The following is a 26274-nucleotide window of genomic DNA, read 5'->3' as shown; positions in this document are numbered from 1 at the left end:
TCAAAAATTATCTGAGACCTTTAATAATTTTCAAATTTTTTTGTATCAGTAATCTCAGATCTTTACCTGCCAGACTTTCTAAATATTCTCCATTTTCCTATGTAGCGTGAATGTCGCGTCTCTCACCCAGTCTGAAATTAGAGACATAATTTTGGGCATGGAAATCAGTGCACCTTCAGCGCAGCGACAACAGATAGCAGAGATTGAAAAACAAACTAAAGAGCAGTCTCAGCTGACGGCGACGACGACACGCACTGTAAATAAACATGGAGATGAGATCATCACGTCAACCACCTCAAACTATGAAACCCAGACCTTCAGGTATCTGAGAAATTTTTAAAATATTATGGAAAGGATAGATCACTGCTAAACTGTAAAGATGACACATTCATTTGCAGACAGGCACAATGAAAAGTAGGTTACACATTCAGCTTTTGGCCCAAGGCTTCAACCAAAGGGAAACAAATACATTCATACAGCAAGCACATGTCAGGCACGTATGACCGCTGTCTGTGGCCTCTCTGGCCGGACTGCAGCTGTATAATGTAGACAGAAGCAGAAATATGGGGAGAGCCATGTAAGGGGGAGGGATAGCAGGGTATGGGTGTGGAGAGAAGTTGGTGCAGTCTGGCAGTGTGTGTTGGGTCTTAGATGGTGGCAAGAGAAGGTTGCTGAGTGTAGCATTGGGAGTTATGGGCAAGGGAGGGGGAAAGGGAGTGAAAAAGAAGAGGAACAGAGATGGGGAAAAGACCGGTGGGTGCATTGGTAAAGACTGACACCCAGTGAGGATGAAGGGACATGAATTGGGAGGAAATAATAGGACAAAAGGGGGTGGAAATCATTGGTGGAGAATTTGGAGGTAGTAGGTTACCACAGGTTGAGGCCAGGATGATTTCATGAGCAGAGAATGTTGTGTAATGATAACTCCCACCTGTGCAGTTCAGAAAAGCTGGTGGTGGAGAGCAGGAGCCAGATGGCTCGTGTTGTGAAGCAGCCATTAAAATCAAGTATGCTATGTTCAGCTGCATGTTGTGCCACAGTGTGGTCCACTTTGTTCTTGGCAAAATTTGGTGGTGGCCATTCATCGTAGTGGACCATAACATGAATATAAAAAGCTGTGCAATGATTGCAACAGAAGTGGTATACGACACAGCTGCTTTCACAGCTGCCCCAGCCTCTGATGGGGTAGGATACGCATGTGACAGAACTGGAATGGGAAGTACTGGGTGGGTGGATTATGCTGGTATTGCACCAGGGTTTCCCACAGGACCAAGGGCTGAGATCAAGTGTAGCATAGGGTGGACTAGGGTGTTGGAATCCTCATTTCTTCACAACCTTAACACAGTGTCTCCCATCCGCTTCACCTGGTCCTCCTTAACTCAGTGTGTCACCTTCCTGGATGTTGATTTCCTTGTCTGTATGATTGCTCCCATCCACATCCCTATCCACATTAAACCCACTAACAACCAACAGTATCTGAATTTCGACAGTGCTGCCATTCATTCCATACTGAAAGATCCCTCCCATACAGTCTGACCACCTGGGGCAGCATATCAGCATGTGACAAGAACTTCCTTATCTGGTGTGCTGAAGGTCTCACAAAGGCCTTCACACACACACACACACACACACACACACACACACTGGCCCTCAGACTGTGTCTGGAAACATATTCTCATGCCATATCTCCACACACCTCAAGCCCCTCACCACTCCAAAGAATCAGATACAAAGGAGCACCCCTTCATCACCAAATACCACCCCAGGCTCCGATCGATTGTCAGGTCTTCGATTATCTATCATCATGCCCTTAAATGTGGGACATAATACTCAAAAATCCTTCCCCCTTCTTAAAATGATGTTTGGTCGCCCACTCAACTACCACGTCATTCTGATCCATCCCTATGCCACTCCCAGTCTAAATACCTTGCCATAGAGATCATATCCCTGTGGAAAACTGGAAAACCCAGGTGCAAGTCCTACCCAATCCACCCACCCAGCACTTTCTATTCCAGTCCTCTCACTGGCTTATGCTATGCAATCAGAGTTCAGACCACTTGTAAAAGCAGCCATGTCTTGCTCTGCTGCAGTCATACCACAATTTTTTGTATTGGTGTGACTTCAAACCAACTGTCCACCAGAATGCATGAGCACCACCAGAATGTGGCCAAGAGCAAAGTGGACCAGCTTGTAGCACAACATGCAGCTGAACATAAGATGCTTGATTTCAATGGCTACTTCACACCTTCCACCACTAGCTTTTATGAACAGTGCAAGATGGGAGTTATCCTTACAACATATTCGCCACTCCCAAAATCACCCCGGCCTCAACATACAGTAATGTATTGTCCCCATACCCTTCATCCAGCGATTTCCGACCCCCCAATTGTATCACTTCCTCTCAGTTCACTTCCTCTTGCGCTTATTGTGCGCTGCTCTCTGCCAGTGCACCTACCCATCTTTCCCCCTCTGTGTTCCTCTCCTTTGTCGCTCCCTGTTCCCACTTCCACACCCACAGCTTCCCGTCACTGTGCCTGGCTGTCTTGTTTTGTCGCCATCTAGTCCCTGCACGCTTCACCAGGCTGCGCTGATTTCTCCCCCACAACCATACCCTGCTATCCCTCTCTCTTCTTCACTGCACTCCAGATTGCTGCTTCCATTGATGCCACACGGTTGCATTCTGGCTGGAGCAGCCCAAGTTAGGTCACGTGTGCATGATATGTACTTGCATGTATGAATGTGTGTGTGTGTGTGTGTGTGTGTGTGTGTGTGTGTGTGTGTGTGTGTGTGTGTGTGTGTGTGTGTGTGTTTCTCCTTTCGTAAGAATGCTTTGGCTGGAAGCTCAATGTGTAACAGTCCTTTTGTTGTGCCTGCCTTTAGGTGAGTAGGCATCTACACTTTTCATAATATTGTTGATACTCCAAACTGGACTTTCCATTTTATGAGAAATTTTTATTTTATACTTATCCAAAGATAATTGTGATATGATGGATTAGTTATTAGACAACTTTTTAGAACATTTGTAAATTTGTATCATATACAACCTAATTTATCACCATTTCAGCTCAAAGACTGAATGGAGAGTGCGAGCAATATCAGCAACCAACCTGCATTTGCGTACAAATCACATTTATGTTTCATCAGATGATATAAAAGAAACTGGATATACATACATTCTTCCAAAGAATGTTCTGAAGAAATTTGTTACAATCTCAGACTTGCGAGCTCAGGTAGGTGACCATATTTTGCAGTGTATAATCAGTATGAAGTATTAATCTATTTTTCAGCAAGTGTGTGTTAATGTTTCTTAACGTAATTTATGCTGATAAGCTCGTCATTTTTGTTTTGTTGTTCTTCAGGTTCTGTCATATTTTACTGGATAAAATCCACTCCAACTGTAATAGCCTGATCTTTCTCTATGACAGTCATCCTTTTTGATGACGATAAAACTTACGTTGTTGAGTGGATGTCAACACTGGAGAGGAGGGGAGAGCAGATACTTGTTTTTAAAATGATCCTCGTTGTTGACCTGAGTATCAGACAATCCTACATATGAGATGAAATGGAGGCGGGGGGGGGGGGGGGGGCAGACACCCTGAGGAAATTTTACTTTTAACGTATTCTGTCATATGAGACTTACAAATTATTTTATTGATAGATAGTATATACTTGAAAAAGTTAATGTTATACATATTTCAGATATCTGCTATTTATTATGTAAAAGAGAAAGGACAACCTCTCAACTATAGTGGACTGATGTGTGGAACATAGAAACATGTGTCAGGAAACAACATTCACACTAACTTTTGAACTCTTGTTGTTCTGCTAGTAAATCTATATGCATCACGCGCGCGCGCACACACACACACACACACACACACACACACACACACACACACACACACACACACACACACCAGACAGGCATCCAAACATCACACCCACAGTGAGATTGATTATTCATTCATTATTGATTACTGAAAGCAGTTGCCTGGGCTAATGGAGGTGGGAGGTGGTAGGGAAGGATGCACAAGGCAAGGAGAGGGTAGCAGGATAGTGAGACATGTTTTTTGACAGACGACTCAGTTGCTGCACAATGATGAAAGGAGTTCAGAGGGTAGACCATATAAGAGATATACACTGAGGGAGAGAGGGAAAAGGGAGGAAGGAAAAAAAGTGGGAAAGGTGGAAATGAAAAGGGAGTTGGAGAGGGTGGAAAAGCGGGAGTAGAAAGTGTATGCCTTCATGGGGAGGAAGAAGAGATGGTAGAAGGCAGTATACAATCGGGACGCTATAGGCATGCTGTGAACAGAAGAGGGAATGGGAAAGGTAAGTTGAAGCAGTGGGAAACAGGTTAGTGAAGATTTAGTCCAGAGGGATTGCGAGAGTGCAAGATATGCTGATGAGACCGTTCCCGTCTGTGTAGTTCAGAGAAACTTGTGCTGCAAGGTAGTATCCAAGTACCTGCATAGGGAAGCAGCTATTGAAGTGATTTGTGTTTTGGTGTGCAGCATGCTTGACAGTTGGATGATATAGTTTGCAGTTCACTACAGTTTAGCGGTAGCTTTTCATGTGAGTAGATGGTTCCCCATATCGAATTCTTTTTAGCAATGCCAGGGTGATGCGGGATGATAGGGGGGAGGGGGGGCACTGTTCATCGGCTGTTCACAGGTTTACTGGTGTCAGGGCATGGGAGATCTGTTTATGGAAGAGCTGGGTAGCGTGTTGTCAGTCAGTAAAGGCTCCAACCATGATCCCCTTCCACCCAGTCATCCCCTGGCAATCTTTCAGGAATTCCTCACTTCTAACCTGGCCTCACCTTCATTTCCCAAATCCCTCCCCAGTAAGTCCATCATGACACCTATGAAAGACACAGATGTCCGTAACCTGAAAATCAAATCAGACCTTATCGTCCTTCTCACAGACAAAGGTTCCTCTGCAGTGCTCATGAATCATAGTGACTATGTGGTTAATGGTCTCCGTCAATTTCAGACACCTCTGCGTGCAAACCTTACGACCATGATCCCATCGCAGAAGTCCAACATGACCTCAAGCAGCTCCTCAACCTCTTAGGTTCTGCTCGAATCCTGACACCTGGACCAATCTCCCTATCCACACCATCAACTTCCTGCACTCCTACCTTTTGCCAACTCCCCAAATCCAACCCCATTGGTCACTGTATTGGTTGTCCCACTGTAGCTGGTTACAGAGCTCCCACAGAATGAACTTCTGCCTGTCTCTCCATAGTTCTCCCATTACCACCAGACTGTTGGTCACTGCAGATGCGACATAATTGTATATCAACATCCCCCATGCCAATGGCATTGTTGCCATGGAACACAACCTTTCCCATCATTATCCTGATAAAAAGCCCACCACCTCTTTCCTAATCTTCTTCCTCAACCACACCCTCACCCACATTTATTTCATGTATTGAAGGCCCTCTTGTTCTGTCCTGCCCTGTGTTGCTCTACACCTGTCTCCCCTTCGCTGTCTCCCCCTGCCCCCCCATCATACCCCTCTCCTGGTTGGTCTCAGCAGCAATAGTTGAGTCTGTGAATGTAAGATTACATTGTATTTTTCGTAAGATTATGTTGTATTTTTTGATTGACAAATATGGGGAAAAAACTTTCTTATAATCGGGAAAATATGGTATACTGCTAACATCGAAAGCCATGCTTACATTGAGAGAGAGGCTTTGTACAGTGCCGAACAACAAATCCCAAGCTCTCAGTTTCATTACCCGGTTGACCCCCCCCCCCTCCCCCTCTTCTGGCAATGCTTGTTGTGTGGAAAATGCTGAGTTACTCTGTGGTTCGGCGTCTATGCTAACTGGCTGGATAAGTCAGTTCAAAGGTTAGAGGCAATGGTATACTACCTCCAGCAAGAACATGTGTAGGAAAGCACTGTGGTGTTCAAAACAGTCTTCAGATTGATGACAACTTTGGTTCCTAAGTCAAATAATATAGTATTACGGAGATGCTGTGTCTTTCTTCATGTGGTCATTTTTCCATGGATTAGTGACAAATGTGTTATGCAATGAAATAAAATTTTGTTGTTGATGTAAGTAACACATCATGAAAGGAGTAAGTTTAGAATATTATGAAACTCTGATACAGTTTCTTATTTATGTTAATCTGTCCTTATGATTGAAATTGTATCAGACTTGTGTAATCCAACATGTATATAACAAATTTTACCTTTATTTGTATTTCAGATTGCTGGATACCTGTATGGAATTAGTCCTCCAGATAACCCACAGGTGAAAGAGATTCGCTGCATTGTTATGCCGCCGCAGTGGGGTACTCACCAGACAGTTCATCTTCCAAATATGTTACCACAGCATCAGTACTTGAAGGAGATGGAGCCTTTGGGATGGATACATACTCAACCTAATGAATTGCCACAGCTGTCACCACAAGATATAACAACACATGCCAAGGTTATGGCAGATAATACCTCATGGGATGGAGAGAAAACTATCATAATAACTTGCAGTTTCACACCTGGCTCTTGTTCCCTAACTGCATATAAACTGACACCAAGGTACTTTATGTTGACATAGTGAACTCTCTGTAAAGTCTTAATTGCTATTGTTGCAAAACATGAAAATTTGTATTTTTATTCTGCTAGGTACATTTCAACATTAACTTAGACCTTCAAATTTGAGGACTGTGATACCTTTTCATTAGCATTTATTTTTCCTTTTCTTTTTTCTCATATGATTAATTAATATGTGATACTTTACTTCCAGTGGTTATGAGTGGGGTCGCTTGAACACAGATAAAGGTAATAATCCAAAAGGGTACTTACCAAGCCACTATGAGAAAGTTCAAATGCTGTTGTCAGATCGCTTTCTGGGATTCTTTATGGTCCCCACACAGGGATCTTGGAACTACAATTTCATGGGTGAGTAGAGACATATGTAGTGATTGCTTGCAGTTATTACTTGTTTCTAAGAGTTATTGCCTTTTCTTCACAAAAAGACAGAATGGGTATCACTCTCCGTAAATAAAAAAAATGCAAAATCGGTGAATGATCTATTGCGTATCTCATTTTGTCTTCAGCTAATTCATGATCAACAGTGAGTATTTGTATTAAAGAGCCTTTTGGTTGCCAAAACTGCGGTGTGGTGAGTGCTTCCAAGTATCAGCAACTAGAAGCAGCTCTGGGCATGCTTCATGTAAATGCCATGCAATATTGGTTGAATGCTGATTGTCACACAGAATAAGATGTGGATCTTAGCTTAATCTCCTGCATTAGAAGAATGGTACAGACGTATATCCAAAATTTTCAGGGTTAAATTTAAGATGTGCTACGTGCCGATGGGATGCTTGGCTGTTACTTTGGAAGGTTCGGGAATACTTACTGATCTCTGTTGTTTCACTTTGCTCAGGTTTGTTGGATTCTGTCTGAGTCTGCCTCTATTTCCATAGATGTGAATGTGACTTCATTGGATTATAGCGCACAAACTAACACCACTCCAACAGAATATGCGCACAGTTAACAAAAAAACACTTCCAAGGACACTCCCAAGAATGAAAGTGCCTAAGAAATCAACCAACATGTAACAGAACTAGAATCTTATCACAGAATGTTGTCCTTATGTTAAAGCAGGAAGATGGTACATTCGAAACAGTCTCACTTTTTACATTGACGAGCCAGAGAAACTGTTACACGTCCTAATATCGTAATAGGGTGTCCGTGAGCATGCAGAAGTGCCACAGCATGATGTGGCATGGACTTGACTAATGTCTGAAGTAGTGCTGGAGGGAACTGACACCATGAATCCTGCAGGGCTGTCCATGAACTTGTAAGAATGCGAGGGAGTGGAGATCTCTTCTGAACAGCCCATTGCAAGCCATCCCTGATATGTTCAGTAACGTTCATGTCTGGGGAGTTTGGTGGCAAGCAGAAGTGTTTAAATTCAGAAGTGTGTTCCTGGAGCCACTCAGTAGCAATTTTGGATGCGTTGGATGTCGCATTGTCCTGCTGGAATTGCCCAAGTCTGTCAGAATGTACAATGGACATGAATGGATGCAGGTGAACAGACAGGATGCTTACGTATGTGTCACCTGTCAGAGTCATATCTAGAAGTATCCGGTGTCCCATATCACTCCAACTGCACATGCCCTCACCATTACAGAGCTTCCACCTGCTTGAACAGTCCCCTGCTGACATGCAGGGTCTATGGATTCATGAGGTCGTCTCGATAACCATCACGTCCATTCATTTGATACAGTTTGAAATAAGACTCGTCCAATGAGGCAACATGTTTCCATTCATCAGCAGTCCAGTGTCAGTGTTGATGGACCCAGGTGAGGCGTAAAGCTTTTTGTCATGCAGTCATCAAGGAAAACAAGTGGGCCTTCGGCTTTGAAAGCCCATATCAATGATGTTTCGTCGAATGGTTCGTTGCTGATGGCCCAGCATTGAAATCTGCAGCAGTTTGCAGAAGGGTTGCACTTCTATCACATTGAACAATTCTCTTCAGTCGTTGTTGGTCCCGTCTTGCAGGATCTTTTACCGTGCCACATCGATTTCGGGGATTTGGTGTTTTACAGGATTCCTGATACTCGGGGAAACTCGTGAAAAGGTCATACGGGAAAATCTTCACGTCTTCACTACCTCGGAGAAGCTGTGTCCCATCGCTCATGCACCAGCTATAACACCATGTTCAGACTCACTTAATTCTTGATAACCTGCCATTGTAGCACCAATAACCGATCTAACAACTGCACCAGACACTTATTGTCTTGTATAGGTGTTTTCTTTTAAACATTAAAACGTTTTATCCAGCACGACAATGAAATACTTAGTATGTACTCTTTGGAAAAAGTAATCAGAAAAACTGCTCATTATATTTGTACTAACTATACCAGCCATGTGTTGCTGTGGCCCAGTCCAGCAAACATTGTATATGAGTACATACAAGGTGGTCAGAAACAGTCTGAGCAGGTTTTAAGGGTGTTGCAGGGCAGGTTGTGCCAAGGAATGGGTTTTAAGAGTGTGGCAGGGCAGGTTGTGCTGAGAAATAATTGTTTAGAGAAAAATTCAATACGCTGCGCCATTTCAGAGTTAATCAGTGTTGAAGCTAGCCAGTCAGGTGGCCTACCACAGGTGATGTTGCCAAATATGTTCGTTTGGGTTCCTAAAACAAAACAAAAGAGAGATACAAAGATTGACATGGGATGGTAGTAAGGACCAAACTGAAGCTTTATAGCAGAGCTCTTCGCCCTGTATCAGGCCACGCAGTACATGCGGCGACACAGACTTTTCAGTTGCGTCATCTGCTCTGACTCTCTGTGCCCTTCAAAGCCTCTTGTGTGCTGTACACTGTCCATCCCTTAGTGCAACGGGTCCAGGAAAGCTATCACTTGGTTGCTCTTGATGGAGCCACTGTGATGTTTATGTGGGTTCCTGGTCATGTCGGTCTGACTTGAAACGAGGTTGCTGACGCTGCTGCCAGGGCTGCGTGCTCATACCTCAGGCCACTAGTTCTTACATTCGCTCTGATGATCTCTGTGTTGCTATCTGTTAGCAGGTGGTGTAACTTTTGCATCACTACTAGTCCTTCCTTCATGGGAACATGCTCCAGGTTATTAAGCCTCTCCCAGCAGCTTGGATGGCTACCTCATAGCCCTCTCGCCATGAGGAGATCATTTTAGCTAGGTTACGTATCGAGCACTGTCTTTTTAGCCATGGCCATTTGTTAAGTGGAGCTCCCCCACCATTTTGTACTCATTGCGCTCAACCTTTGATGGTTCACCATTTCCTGAAGGAATGCCCTTCTTTTAATCACTTACATTCTCGTTTGTGTTTGCCGTCTGTTATTGGCCATTTTAGCGAACGATGCATGGGCTATCGACTTTGTTTACTTTTTATCTGTCATAGCAGTATGACTAAGGCCATTTAATTTTTAGTTCATGACCTCTGTTTCTCTATGGCGTATTTCATAGACCTTTCCCCACATCCCTGTTTTTAGCTGTCTTCTCTTCTGTCAGTTGGGATTAATGTGTATGCGTTCTTACCTCCTCTCTTTGTCTTTATGTTCTGACGTCGGCACACATGACCCTAGTTGTTTTTGCGCCCTAAAACAAAAACAGTCTCCTATGTTATCATCTGCACCATGAGGAAAACTTGACACTAATTTATCAAGTAGTTCGCTTGAATTTGCATCCACAATGTCCTGATGGGCTAACTTATGCTAATTAACTCAGAAATGGCAAAAGCTATTCAATTTTTTTTCTTTCCTCTCATAACCCCTCCCCGCACCAGATTATGCCTAGACTACAGATTAGGACTGATATATTCCAGGGTCCTAAGGTCTCTGTTGCTCCTATGGTTTACTGGCGTCTTGTATGTGCCATCTTTGCAGAGTTCCCGGGTGCCGCATTGTTTTACATTGATGGTTCTAAGACTATTGATAAGGTGTGATACGCTTTCACATCTCCTACTGGCTTCGAGCATCATGTAGTATGTTCACAGCAGAGCTTCGAGCCGTTCACAGGGCCTTTATCCACAGTGTTTTAATTTGTTCAAATTCCATGAGCAGCCTTCAGGCTATCGATCGATGCTACTCTCGTCACCCTTTGATCTCTGCTATCCATGATCTCTCTGCCCTTGAGCGTGCTGCCTGTTCAGTCTTCTGTCTCTGGGTACCAAGTCATGTGGGCATCCCAGGAAATGAATTGGCTGACCGTTTGACCAGGGAAGCAGATACTTACCTCCTTTTCCTTTCACGATTCCAGCTGTGGATATGCGGATCTACATGAAATCTCTCTTTTCCCAACAGTGGAATGCCATCTGGAGCACTACTGCTCATAATAATAAACTCCGCACAATCAAGGAGTCTACTGAAGTTTGACACCCTTCTTTCCACTCCTCTCAGAAGTAGTCCAATGCTTTATGCCATTTATGCATTGGTCATACCCGGCTCACCTGTTGTTTCCTCCTACATAACGACCCACCTCCACAATGTGGTTTTGGAGCCAGACTGACAATATCTCACATTGGTGGAATGTCCCCTTCTTTCGGCCCTTCATGTTAAGTAGAGTTTTCCCAATTCCTTAAATTTAATATTAGCAGACAATCCAAGGATGGTTGACCTGGTTCTCGGTTTCCTCTGTGAAAAGTGGCTGTTATTTCCAGCTATAAGGTTCTCCTTTAGTCTTGGAGCAGGGGCAGGTTGGTTGTGGTTAGGACTTCTTTTGCAGTCTTCTCGGTCTGTGACCCCATTACTGTCCCCCCTTTTTTCAGTTTTTAGATTTGGTCTCACCTTTCATGCTTTTACTGTGTGTGTTTAATGTTCATTAGTTTATGATTTGACTCCCCTGACTGGGTCTGTCCACTTTCAGCAGACCCTCTTTATTCTGTAACTCACTTTGGAATTGCAGGACTGATGACCTCACCATTTGGTTCCATACCCCTCTCAATAAATCAGTCAACCCAGGCCATCACAGAGCTGTTCACCTTTTCCATAAACATAGGCCTAGTTACAGGTTTTTCTTCACTCCTTTTCACACAGAAACATGTACAAAATTTCATGCAGATGATCTAGTTCGGTGGTTTTAAAAGTTTATCGTGATTCAGCGTCTTTAATGCAACTGTCTGTGAGGCAAGATTTTGAAGTTGACATTTATTTATTTTTTAATATCATAGATTGTTGAAGAACCAACGTATGTTGTTTCCTAGACTTTCCCAACCCGATTAATGATGACAAGCTTTCTGGTTTCATAAGCATAACATGTTTACTTTTCACTTCCACTTCGTTTTGAGAGGTGCTTTAATGAGAAGACATTCTCTCAGCAATATGCAGCACTACTGTAATTGTGATATAGAACAGCACCAATTGTGATAACACTTTAAAACACCACTTTTTAATCGCTGTAAACAATTGGTGCACAACAGAAGCTGTCTGACAGATGACTGAAACAATTTTTGGCTTTACATGACTTGAAATTGTGGACCAGTACAGAGTGCGACCAAATTCTGCCGAACACATCTGAAATATTTAATATGTATGTAACAATGTTGGATTATTGAAGGTACCAGACTGTTGGATACCAGACATTCACTGAATAAAGGTGTCATGTACTGTGAATTGCTTCCTGGGAATGTACCAAAAACTGCTGCTATTTATTGCCAACTACTCTGATGCCAAGCAACCACAATTTAAAAATTAAGGAAAAAACGGTATCAGCTTCTGATTATAAATGGTGATACACGTTAATATGTGAGAATATGATAGCTCCTCTTCTCTCTCTCTCTCTCTCTCTCTCTCTCTCTCTCTCTCTCTCTCTCTCTCTCTCTCTCTCCCCCCCCCCCCTTTTTTTTTTACCAGTCATTTAGTGTTGCAAGAGATGTGTGGATAAGGAAGGAGAATATATTACTTATTATTTCCTGTGTGATGATCATAAAAAATTATTTATTATACAAGCAAAGAGAACTTTTCCTTTTGTAAAACTTCTTATAGCTAAATCATCCCTCTAAATTTAACTGTTTTCTCCTTCATTTTAGTTTTTTCTATAAAACTTTGGTCCTACATTTTATTATTATTATTATTATTATTATTATTATTATTTTCAGCATGCATTTCTAAGTTAATATGATGTGGAGTATCATTTCAGACTGCATTTCAAGAATTATTCATTCTCATGTCATTGAATTGTGTATACTTTTCTTTTACAGATAATGTTAGAATTCAGCCTTCATAATCATGTGAAATGATCCATTTGTGCAGTCTTTGTACATTCTCTTCACCTTGCCTCTATACATTATGATACATAGATGTTAAACAACGAAGTACCTTAATTCATTACAAGACGTACTCGGGTAGTCACTGTTGTTGATTCACAAATTCTTATCCATTGAACATAAATCCAAACTAACATGCAAAGAATGTGTATGAATGTGCATGATATGGATTCAATAACTGTTTGCACTTGACATTAGTAAAATTACTCTGGCACAACTTCAAAAGACTCATTTCACTCAATCTACATTCTCTAAAAGCTATGTTTGGTTCTCACTTTCAGGTGTTCGCCATGATCCCAACATGAAATATGAACTGCAGTTATGCAATCCGAAAGAATTTTACCACGAGGTGCACCGACCAGCTCATTTCCTCAATTTTTCCTCTCTTGAAGATGGGGACGGTGTTGGTGCAGATCGTGAGGATGTTTATGCTTAAATAATTTCAATAACTGACAAATGTAAATAGTGTAAATAAGACACTGTTGTGTGCACTTCAGAGAGCTCAAGATGTACATGTATATAATCGTGTGCTATAACATATTTTTTGTAAGAACACGGCTTCCTCCCAGAAGTATGTCATTTCATAAATACTGGATAGATGGAGTTTTTTCAACTCTCCAGTTTTTATTTCTTTTCCTTTCATAAATATTTGTTAATGCTTACTGCAAGCAAAATATTTCCTGTAATTACAGACAGGCAGAAGTCCTACATTTAGATTTTTATAATTTTTTTAATGAGACGAAGCCAGTTACGGTTTCTCTGGGTAAGAGATATGCATGTGGCAATTGAATGAACCTAACTCTCAGTGGTAACTAAGTAAATTCTACTGGAATGAAAATAATAAGAATTAAATAATAGCCTGTCAATTCCTGCTACTGAGGGAAGAATTGTAAGAGATGTTACAGTGTGAACATGGAGCGGCACGTAATGTTTTCGAAACATTTGTGCTATTTGTGTACACATGCATGTTTCAGAAAAATCTGTTACTAATTGTGTTCACACATTCACTACTGCCACAATCATGTTACTAATTGTGTTCACACATTCACTACTGCCACAATCATTTTCTATCTATGTAGAAAACTGTGTGTGTGTGTGTGTGTGTGTGTGTGTGTGTTTTAATAATTTGACTGGCTCCTGTGGTAGTCAGTTTGTCAGAAAAATTAAAATATTGTTATGTGTTGTGTTATCATCAGACTTTTTACACTTTACGGTATAGCGTAATTAAACATATTGTCTCTGATGTATTACTGTGCCCTTTGTAAATTATAAAATAAACAGTGTACCTGAAGGTTTAATTTTTGTGTTTTTATTGCTCCCAAACAAATTTTAGCTTGTTTTATTCAGACAGTGGTAGAGATCTTTGTAACACTAATTGTTTTATTGCTGTTGGAACATAATTTGTTTACAGGAAAATGAATATTTTGTCCATAAGGGGGCAGGGCATTATGAGCGCTACTTTTGATAAATACTAGTAAATAAAAATTTCTGAGTCACGTGTTTATTTTGCCACAATGCATTTTGATGGTTCATGCCATCATCTTCATGCCATTGTTTATTTACAGAGCTGGTGTTGTTGAAGAGTACAGACGTTATGTGCAGTGGAGAGGGCATACATCGGGCAGCAATATTTACCACTACTATTCCTCAAAAGACGCAAAATAAGCTGCCCTTAGTCTGCTATTGTGGAGGGACATCTGTTCTCTTCACCAACAACAGATATGTAAATAAACAATTCTCCACCTGAAGAGGATGGTGTGAACCACTCAAACATGTAGAGGCCAAATAAACAAGTGGCTGATGCAGAAACTGTTTGTTGTATCTACAGTCATCCCTTCACTGACTGCCAAAGTAGATAGGCAGCAGTGTGGAAATCTTTGTTTTGAGTTGCTATGACAACACTGTAACCAGCCATTTTGATTGATAAAATTGTTTCACTTGTCTTTTCTTTTTTAATTTTCTACTGTAATTGAGAAACTTTACCTGAATGCATCATTATCTCAGATGTATGACTTGGTTTCACAGAAATTCTCATGCCTTTATATAGTTTGTCCTTACTCAGAGTTTTTTAAATAACATGTAGGTGACATCCTTCTGGCAAATAGTGTTCCTGAAAACTGTCTTATGCATGTGTCTTGGATGTAACAGTGTCAGAAAGAATTTTATACAGTGCTTTTTATTGATAGACTATTTTGTTGCCTGTTGCTCCTCTTTAGATGACGGCTAGTGAAGTGGAATGGGTGATTGACATGGTAGGGGAGTCAATAGCAATAAGAAGATTGTGATTGTCATAATCCTGCTCATATGTTAAAGTTACACAATTAGTGAGAGGAGTGAAGGTAACCATTTATCATAGTTGAGTGACTTGACAGGTTCATTAACAAGACTGAAACATGGTGTATACAACCCGGGACAACCGAGAGATGCAGCAAAGCCCGGAAATTTTTTTCATCCTGGAGAAAACGAAATTTTTTTAGTTTTCAGTTAAATTTTTGTTATTTTGAGTGGTAAGAAATAATACACCAACAAAGGATATTACTGTATCCTGCTACTGCAGAATAATACTGCAACAATAAAACATGAACGAGAGGAAAAAACTAAAATAATACTTAAGTTGCAAAGGAAATGCACCATGTACAACAACAAAACACAGTGCTCATACAAGCATCTGCCAGCAGCAAAATGTGTCAAAGGCTTTAGGAAGACTATGCAATGCTTCATAACAAAAAATTGCCTCCGATGAGCGTGACGTCACAACTGTTTACATTAGATTCGTGCGAGCGGGCCCATGTGCATGTGCAGTTGAGTCACGCATTTGTAGTACCTTCTGCCACTTCTGACTACAAAAGTGAGGCTGTTTGCTGTATAAGCAGTAGCAGCAAGCTGCTACCCAAAAAAATTTTACTGGCACGCGCAAGCTGCCATATTCACTGCGAGTGAACCAGGGTATCTGTCCCGGGCAGCAATTGCAGTCAAGCATTAATTGCCTTGCAGAACAATGAAGTTATTTTTGTCGGTTTGCTAAAGAAATGTGGTTTTTATTAATCTTTTCCGCTGAGGCAGTCAATTTATTTGTAACAGAGTTTTAATTCCACACTATTGTCTAGTTTCAACTGTTCTCTGCATTTCAAAAGAGCATGTTTTCATCTTCTAGCGAGTATGGTATTATGCCATAATAAAGAACCAAAAGTGAAATGATACGTACTGGTACTCCAAGAAAATTTACAACCGAATCTGAACATATGAATGTGCACCTTAAATCGAATTATGCATTTTAGTATGGTTCATGAAATTACGATGCTCTTTGAATGTCCTCTGATGTCTTGTTTCTTTTATGACATAATGTAAGATCTTTCAATGTTTTACATGTACGAACATACAGGCTTCCTGCGTGATCATAGCTGCGCAAGTGCGGTGATACCTATTATCTGGTGCTCTCTGGCAACTGCTGAAACGAACCTCTTTCTAACAGGTTGCGGGAAAACATTGCAAATGATTGATCAAAAAGCATTACTTTCAAAGTAAATTTTCTTACATTTAAAAATCAACTCTTTGAGGAGGACCATTTAGAAATTATTTCGAGCCCAGAAGATGAGACATTTACGTCGTTATTAAAAATTTTGCTGGCACATATATGTGATGTATCTTAAAGTGTAACACATGCAAAGATGATCAACGTTATACGTGAAAGTTTAGCTTCTCTTGCAGCTTATTAATCATTGATACCAATATTGTGTGAAAGTTTTGCTTTTCTTGTAGCAACACTGTATATTAATTTAAACCATTAACTTTTCGTATTTGTGTGTACACGCTACTTAACAGTGATAATGTTATTGGCTGACGACATAACATGTCCTATGCTTTGAATATCTGCTGTATTGGCTGGTGAGATCACATGACATGAGCTACGACTGGCTTACAAAAGTGCATTGCAATCTTGATTTCAATGGTTCGGAGAGTAACATGCGGTGTTTGGTGGAATTCGAATTTATACTTTTGTAATATGAAAATATGCAGTGTATATGTTGTTGCACATCAAAGATCAGACACACACACACACACTGAGTTTTATTTTCTAAAGGACTGGGAAATTCTACACTGGTGTATAAAACCATAACCATTCAAAGAATTGATAAGGTATACTGTCACTTAACATGGAAAAAGTGTATCTTCACCCGGGAGAAAGTGTATTTTTAACCGGGAAATCCGAGAATTTTTTTCCTTATCGACGTATACACCCTGTGAAATCATCCATCTCTCTCTCTCTCTCTCCCCCTCCCCCCTCTCTCCCCCCCCCTCTCCCCCCCCCCCCCCCACTCTCCAAACACACACACACACACACACACACACACACACACACACACACACACACACACACACAAAAAAAACATTGTCCCTGTGGTTGTGTTTTAGCTCTGCGGAAGAACATTGGTTGAAAGCTCAGTGATGACAGTTTCAATCCTTTCACCAGGACTTACCATTATTGTGTTAAATGGATGTGAATTGTGGATGAGGAACACCATTATTACTGTCATAACTTTGTTGTATTTTTCCATGCTCCTGTCCATGTACAAGTTGGATTGGTTAACTCGCCTAAAAGAACTGGAGGTAGGAGCATGCAAATAATGTGTTTGGGTCCAGGCAAAGCATCTCTCTTTAAGCTGTTGAAGGCACTCTGTAGTCCTGGTATCCTCTTGGGTGCCCATAACCTTTTCAACAAATGTAGTTAGCAGAGAAACAATTACAAGAACGGGTATGAAAGAAAAAACATAAGCATCATACAGTGGAAGTGTTGTGGAGTGACTGGGCACACAAAAAACATTTGATCTTTGTATCTCACCTTTTGAAGTGGCATTTATTTTTGGAGCGTGTGCACATGTTCCTGACATTGCAGCTTAATCAAGGTGTGGCATAGAGTGGTCAGCAGAATTATTTGAAAAGTTTGGAAGAGGGAGGTTCAATGAAATTCGTGTCTGATATAAGTGAACAGTCTCTTTCTCAGTTTGATTTCCGTAGTTAATACTTAAGAGAAGTCTGTAAGTTAAATGAGGCACCCTTTGCTGCTCAACTTTGTGTCATCATCTTAAGATTTTGTCTTGATCAAATCATAATACGCTTTTGTGGAACTTAACATCATTTTCTAGTGAAGCCATACTCCTGGCTAGTATCGTGTCTGAACTGAAGAAGACTGGGGTAATTACCATGAGAACAGCATTGAGTTCTGAATGTGAATTCACCTATTTCAACAATCTTGATGACCTAAAATCATTATTATTTACTAATGAGCCAAAACATAATGACCATCTGCTTAATAGTATGTTGGTCCACCTTCGGAATGAAGTACAGCAGTGAAATTGCTGTGCACATGTTTGACAAGTTCTTTGTAACTTTCCAGAGGTATGTGGCACCAGAAGTGTATTAACAGGTTGTCCAATTCATGTAAATTATAAGCCAGTGGTTTATGAGCATGGAGCTGGTGCCAGTTGTGTTCTACCAGGTTCATAACTGGTGAACTTGGTGACGGACAGTCACCATGAATTCGCTATTGTGTCCTCAAACCACTGTAGCTTATCGCCTGCTCATGGCTTCACCACCCTTCCATCCTAGATGCTCACAACAGTAGCACGTGAACTGCTGACCACCACACAATTCCCAAGATGATCATTCCTGGGCACTGAGCAAGAAAAATCTGCCCTTTGTGGCATGGATGGTTATCCCACTGGAAGATGCCATCTCCACAAGGGAAGACAGCAATTACAAAGGCATGCTAGTGCGTCTGATTACTAGTACTGCTCCATGGAAGCCCAGGTGAATGTCACCACATAGCATAATACTGCCCCTACCACAGCATGGTGCATGTTTGAAGCTGCCAGTCATCTGGATGACTGTGTATCTGGACATAACTAACAATCTGGTGTAACAATAACTGATTTGTTTGCATTAATCCATGTCTGTAATCTCAATGATCCTATGCCCACTGCAGCCATAATTGATGAAATTGTTGAGTTGGTATGAGAAAACATAGGTTGGTATGAGAAAACATATGGGTTGTCTGCTGTGGAGACCCACTTTCAACGACGTGCACTGAACAGTATGCTCTGAAACACTAGTGCCTGCTACAGCACTGTACTGTATCATAAAATGTACCACAGATCACAGCCTATCTGGCTTCACATAGCAAGCAAGCCCCCGACATCCATATTCTTTGATGAGATGTGGACATCCAGCAGCTTGTCGCCTACTCATGGCTTCACCACCCTTCCATCACTTGCATAGATGCTCACAACAGTAGCACATGAACAGCTGACTGCATCACAATTACCAAGATGATCATTCCTGGGCACTGAGCGAGAAAAATCTGCCCTTTGTTAAAGTTGCTTATGTTAGTGGATTTCCTCGTTTGTGGCCCATGCCATTGCTTGAATGGTTTCCCATTCATTTGTCCCCTGCTTGTGTACATTCCATACATCTTGAGCTCAAAGAGATACCAGACAGCATTTAATCTGTTGGTAGGTGGTGATCATAATGTTTGTTCTACAATAGTTCCTTGAGGCAATTGCTTGACATCATTGGTTGGTGGCTATTTGTTACTGCTGTTTAGTAGCAACTCGACAATGTCGAGCAGTTCCGTTGAAATATTGTGGGTTTCCCAAAACGTGATCCAGTGGCAGACCCGAAAGTTATTACATATCTACCAAGAAAACTGGAAGAATTACATCTAAAATGCTGTTAATGAAGACTGTGGAATTAGTGATGGGACAGCAGGCTGGTTTTGACAACAAGTCATTTACTTTTTTCATTTGGTCAGTTTTTTCAGTTGAATGAAATTAATTTGTGGGGCCGTGTCAGCTATGTAAATTTTTTCATTCACTCTCAGGTCTTGAGTTTCACTTACATACTTTTTCAGCCTTTATGATTACACTTGAACCATAACTAGGTGGACAACATATAAGAAGCAAGTAGTGTATACTTCAAGGTGTGGTGAATAAAATGCATTAGTTTGTCAGGAAAAAAGTCATTTTATGTGATCAGGAACTCTCAGCAGATCATTACTGGATGCTGTAGGAGCTACAAACACCAACAGGTGTGCTGAGCCACTTCATTTGAGATTGCTACTTATATTAACCCCCCTTCGCTGCTAGATCTCCTTCTCCTCGAGCAACTTGTGCCAGAACAAGAGTGCAGTCGGTCTCCAGGTCTGCCAAGAGAGCAGATGAAGATCGGAGGTACTGAGTGCCTGCTGTTAACAGGCAGTTGTAGCCAGTGGACCATAAGCATCACCTCTCCACTGCTCCTACTGCCACGGGTGGCAGCGCAGGTGATGTGACATGTATCTTGTCACACCCAGTGATCCAGACGGGTGTGAGCGTGGTGTCACTGTTTACAGTAACAGATTAACTGTGAAACAAGATACGAATGTAAATAGCACTTCATCACCGTGAAATACTAATACTTTGCAAAGGTTGTAAAATGGAAACGTGTTTGTGTGCACGATTATGATTTGTATGTACGTAGCTGGTAACAGAATTTTATGATTTACCTTCCATTCAAATAAATCGTGGAATAAAGAAGTTAAGGGTTGCATTCAAATGGTTCTCAATGCTCATTATCACACCTTCTCATAAGATGGAATGTAAATGGCGACTAAAACTTGCTAATGTTCCTTTCTTCTTCATGTGCGCTTAAGGGAACTTTTATGCTTAGCTTCGTAGCTAAGTTACATGTGACTTGCATCTGGAACTGCTTGATCCACAGTAATATATTAATGTTTTAAATGTTGAAAAGAAGAACTAGTCTATTTAGCATGTAAGGAAATGAACATGTGTAATTTTTGTTTAAACATTGGTGTACCCCTGCTGTGCACTACTACTATAGTTCAACTAATGAAAGTACTACAGACTGGTTTCATTTAGAAGAATGTATGGATAATTCAGCCAACCAAAACATTAAAGAGGATTTCAGTTGAAAGAACAAATACATATTTCAACCGATACGTAGAACTGCAACTGAGATAGTCTATTGTTTTCCAACAACTGACTGAATCAGTTGTTTCAGTTTACTTGTTCCCATCACTACAGATAATGTTGGCTGAAGCTACAAGTAATGTGCTCAACAATTTAGAAAGGGTGTTAATGAAGATTTGCAGTACACCCTAATTTCATTCTTCAAACCAAAGATCCATATCATCTCTTGACAGTGTATATAGGAAAATGCCTTGTCACACTCTTATTCCACTGTAACATTTGTTAATACTGACTGATAAACATCTGTAGCAAAACTAACAGGAGAAATTTGAATTTGTCACTACTGTACATGCATGGACAACACTAAATGTGCACAGAAACAAATGTGACTTGTTCAGTTAGAGCTTCACATTGTGAAACTTTCATAGTGTCCTGTGTACACTCAGGATCTTGTATTCAAGAATGCTGAGAAGGCTTGTGTATGGTTGTCAGTAGTTAACTGTAGTTTTCTGGGAATGGAAATAATTTTGTTAGCGCTACACTGGGAGAACTCTCACTGTTTTGCTGTACATATGACAAGTCAGATTTTTCTTGCTTATCATGATTCCTGCAGGTAAATTTTTGAGGCACTTTGGCTAAAATAAAGTAAGTTCCTTTTGCAGCAGAAAACTGATATTATGCAGTGGTAGTTATTACGCTCATAACCGCATCAATAATCTTTGTTTTTTTAAAAACTTTGGTAATTCCCATTGTTCTTAGTACGAAACTGTCCCAAAAAAAGAGGAAAGTGAAAATACACTATCCATATGATGGTACACATGAGCAATTTTATTTCTGAAACTCAGAACAGAGTTCAGTATTGTGACCAAATTTGGTTTGTAACTATCAATTGACAGATGTAAGACAAGAGGAGAGGAATCTACACTCTCTTTTACAATATGATGATAAACCTGAAAGTAATGGCTGTTCATGTAGTAATGTAATGCGGTGGTTGGTTGTGAACTTAGATGTAGCATGTGACAGGTGTTGCATGCTTGATTTTGTCTGTGCATCAACTGAAATTTGTCATAATGGCTATTTGTTAGCCACACATGGACATCTGATAAAACTCACCAGTCCTGTGATACCTGTTTATGTGGTGGTTGTTTCCAGTTAGCAGTCCATCACAACCTACACTATAATCCTATTTTCTCTATGCAGAGTTGAGAGAATAATGTCTTCATATTAAGACACATTACATATTTTCTGTATCAAATTGACCAAGTGTGTTCAGTTAATTAAGAGTTGCATGGTTAACAATATTCTGGTTTATGTGGCTATGTATACTCATTTTTCAAAGTCCGCAGCTCATGGTCTAGTGACTAGTGTTGCTGCCTCTGGATCACGGGGTCCCGGGTTAGATTCCTGGCTGAATTGGGGATTTTTTTCTGCCCAGAGACTGGGCGTTTGTGTTGTCCTCATCATATCATCATCATCATTCATGTCAGTGGTTAGATTGGACCGTGTAAAAATTGGGACTTTGTAAGGGTGTTGATGGTCGCACAGTTGAGCACCCCACAAACCAAATATCATCATCATTATTATTTTGTGAAAGTTCCGTGGTCAAATATTTGGTATATCTGTGTAACTTAGTCATGTATTTGCAGTCTCATTTTATATTCAATAAAATTTGTCTAGGCATGTGACTGCATTGTTGGGTTGTTTTATAGACCAGTGTTGTGGGACTATGTTGCGTGTAGCTTTTATCAAGCTGGTGAAAATGCAGGAACAAACTCAACAAAAAATTTCATGATCAAAAAGAGAACATCATTTCCTCCAAAAGTTGAATATACAATCGCTTTCCACCTTGCAGAAGGCTTATCCTTTCACCTACACAAATTCCAAATCACAGTTACGTTTTCTGTATAAATTTTGTTGTTGCTGATGTGGTGGATGTCTTGAAAAATCCTATTTAGAATAAGTGTCTGAGATGGATAAGCTTTGCTTCTTTTGAAGTAGATAGATGATCTGTCTTGTTAACGATATTTTGAACCTATGTTTTATAGTTCTACAAATACATATCACACAAGGAAACTTCATATGAAAATATTTCATCTTGTAATATGGCTATTAGCTGTTGGGGTGGTGCAATTTTAGAAAAAATAGCTGCTAAATATGTATGCAATTGGAGCATTTGTAGTGGTAATGATGTCTAATAGTAGTGCAGAGTTCACTGGAATAGTTTACTGAACAACAATAAGTTAAAATTTGGAGTGGTACTAGATAAAACTTTAATTGTGGTAAAAGCTGGATTGAGGGAAAAATGTGTTAAATAATAGAGGAAAGTTATGGCAAACATAATCTGTTCATTTCACTTGGGTTCGGATGGAAAAAATTAAAAAAATAGTTTTCAAAACAGAACGGTTACATGACCTAAATGATAGATCCACTATTGACTGCAGAAAGAGTTAGGCTCCATAGTTTGGGCTTTTTGGGTATGGAAATATTGTAGGTAGCTAGGAACTATTACAAAAGGTTACTTTGTATACTTTAAACCATGTGAGAGATTGGATGGATGGATAAATGTGGAAGTACTGGACAAAGGTTGTTGCCATGAATACTTCTGAGAAGGAAGGAGTGGAAGGACAGATCACTGTTCAAAAATCTACAAAGTTTTCAGAAATGATGTTCAAAATTAGATGCTTTATTTGATCAAAAAATTACAAATGGTTCCTACGGTTTAAAAATGGTCAGGCAGAAATTAGACGACCCTCATTGAGGACGGCCGATGTGTACCAATGGCACTCATGTCAGGAACATAAATTAAATTTTGCAAGCCAATTGATGACTGACTGGTTGAGAGATTGCAGAAGAGTGTAAAATTTTGGTTGGATCTTGTCATAAATCCTAATGCAGCATCTTGGAATGCATCACATTGCTGCCAAGTTCGTCCCATGGCTCATGAGTCAAGACCAGAAAAACCTTTGACTCGCAATCTGTGAAGAGCTTTTGGATCGCGCATGTAAGAACAAGATGTTCCTTGAGAGAATCATAACTGGTGATAAGACATGGGTCTATGATTTATGATGTTGAGACCAAGGTTCAATCTTCACAATGGGTTGGGAAAGGTTCCCCAATACCAAAGAAAACTTGTCAGATCAGGTCAGAGTCATGCTGATAGTTTTCTTTGAGTTTCAAGGATTAGTTTATCAGTAATCCATGTCACAGGGATAAACTGATAATTGATGGTACTATAGCAACATGTTGCGACACCTGTGAGAAAATGTGAGAAGGAAACTTCCGAAATGTGGTGTGACAATTCATGGCTCTTGCATAATGATAATGCACTGCACTTTCATCCCTGTTGGTGCATCACTATTGCACAAAAAACGAAATCACTGTCTGCCTCATCCTCCGTACTTTCCAGGTGTGGCCCACGTGGACTTTTTTTACTTCCAAAGTTGAAAACCACTTTAAAAATACAAAGGTTTCCAACACTAGATGAGATAAAAGAAAATTCATAGAGGGCACTTCATGCGATCCTAAAAGAGGCATACCAAGATTACTTCCAGAAGCGAGAACAGTGTCGGGAGCAGTGTGTCAATTATGGAGCAGAGTATTTTGAAGGATACCACGCACAACAAGAAAAGGTAAGCATAGAAAAATTTCGTGGACAAAGTTCCGGAATTTTTTGTACAGACCTTGTATTTAGTTACAATGACTGTGATATTATTTGAGAAAAATTTCTGTCTATTAAGCCCTCAGTTAATACTGCAGTACAGGAGCAAGCTGAAAAGCACCAAATCCATTAAGCAAGGTGAGTTATGAAGTAGTAACACATTACAGTTCATCTAGTTTGTGAGCTGATGTTAATTATAGGATTCAAGGATCTTGAAACAGGGGAGTCAAGTTGGGAAAAAAAATTAAATAACTTCAAATGGGATGTAGTAGCATTATCAAAAGTGTGTCAGAAAAAGCAAAGACCAAATTATGAGGGGTCACTGGGAAGTGATTTACAATTGCATTGTTTTATAGACACCACTCAAACTACAGATACCACCTCTTGTAGGACAACAGACTGATTATAGTACACCATGGACTGATTATAGTACACCTTGTGGATGCTAAATGCCAGTTGTTAACAGTGTGTATAGTGAAAGGACAGTGCTTGTTTGTTGTTAGAGGCAGCTACGGACAAGATAGAAAGTGACTATTTTGGGAAAAGATGGACAGCATGGTTTTTGTGGAAGGAGGAGTCAAAACTGTTATGTTTAACTGTGGTGTATGGTCAAGAATTCCTGCACAAATGATTATTTACAACTAGATCGCTGGGTTCACTAGTAGAAGGGAATCTGCATGCAAGAAGGTGAGTATTGGTCGTTGGTCAACATCGAAGTCTCCACAGAACATTGAGGTTGTGTCTCAATTGATTATAGCCAATAGGTGCACGACTTTTGATGCAGAATTTAACAAAGATGATTGGGAAAGTGATTGAAAGGAGTGTTACTCCAGCACGACCCAACATCAGCAATGCCACAACTGCAAAGTTGACATCACCAGGGTTCATTGTTGTGCCACATTCACCATGCTCACCAGGTCTTGTTCCAGCTGATTATGTTTTATTTGATAACATGAAGGATGTGCTGTGAGGTAAGAGTTCAGCAACATCAAATAACTGCAGGCTGCTGTCCACAAGTAGATGTGTGGTATCCCCAAATAATGGTTTCTGGTGACATTGCCAAGCAGATGGCAGGGGTGTGTTGTCTGCTGGAGGGAGGGGGGAGGGCAGAGGGAGTATATTGAGAGGTCACATGTACATAGACACATGTTCACTAATAAATAAGGCACAAAAAATTACTATGGAGGAACAGAGTAGGGATGCAATTCAAGTGTGTTTATAGTGAACAAGGGAAAAAGTATACCTTCCCAGTTTGAATGAAAAGTTGCCTCCGTACTCTATATACTGTATAATTTTACTGTCCAGTTAACATTTGAATTTATCTGCTGAAGCAACTATGCTCCTTCTAATTGGAATGAGATATGGCATATGTGAATATTAGCAGTGAAACTCTTTCTAAAAGCAGTTGGAAAAGTAGGCTACATGTGCAGCAAAATCAGCTGCGACATTTGGTTTCAGCTCCGTCTTATTGTAAACAAAGCCTAAAGTTCTTGAAACTACCAGTCCTGCCAGACATAAGCTTCACTTTAAACATAGTTCATTATTTTAAAAGATTCGCTGTGATAATTGACTCTAATTTGTACTGTTATGCTCCTCATTTATTGAGATATTGAATACTGCAACAACTAATTATGTACACTTTGCATCTCTGTAGACAAAAAAATTAAGAATACGAACCACACAATTAAATAACGTCATTTGCAAACAAATCTTTTTGAACCAGTAATGAAATATTAGAGGTATTGTGCCATATACAATTTAACATGTGAATGAGACAGAAAGACTACTAATATATATAAATTCTTTTTTAGAACATCTGAAGTAATCTTATCTCAGTGAAGTACTATCACCACAATTTTAGAACATTTTTATCCAGTTCTGCAAAAGCATAAGTAT

At 40.3% G+C, this 26274-nt stretch overlaps 1 protein-coding gene across 1 annotated transcript in view; it reads left to right on the top strand.

The window, feature by feature from the left end:
• LOC126473793 (pre-mRNA-processing-splicing factor 8) overlaps positions 1–14054 on the top strand; it is a 103168-nt gene extending 89114 nt beyond the window's left edge. Inside the window, exons 35-39 of the mRNA XM_050101071.1 lie at positions 106–321; positions 3065–3230; positions 6218–6546; positions 6755–6909; positions 13038–14054. Coding sequence (XP_049957028.1) covers positions 106–321; positions 3065–3230; positions 6218–6546; positions 6755–6909; positions 13038–13192 — 1021 coding nt within the window. The 3' untranslated portion in view covers positions 13193–14054. The remainder of the gene's footprint in view (positions 1–105; positions 322–3064; positions 3231–6217; positions 6547–6754; positions 6910–13037) is intronic.
• The last annotated feature ends 12220 nt before the right edge of the window (positions 14055–26274 follow it).

This window comes from Schistocerca serialis, chromosome 1 (genome assembly GCF_023864345.2).
Source record: "Schistocerca serialis cubense isolate TAMUIC-IGC-003099 chromosome 1, iqSchSeri2.2, whole genome shotgun sequence".
Classification (NCBI taxonomy): domain Eukaryota; kingdom Metazoa; phylum Arthropoda; class Insecta; order Orthoptera; family Acrididae; genus Schistocerca; species Schistocerca serialis.
This window is presented reverse-complemented; position numbering and strand designations above follow the sequence as displayed.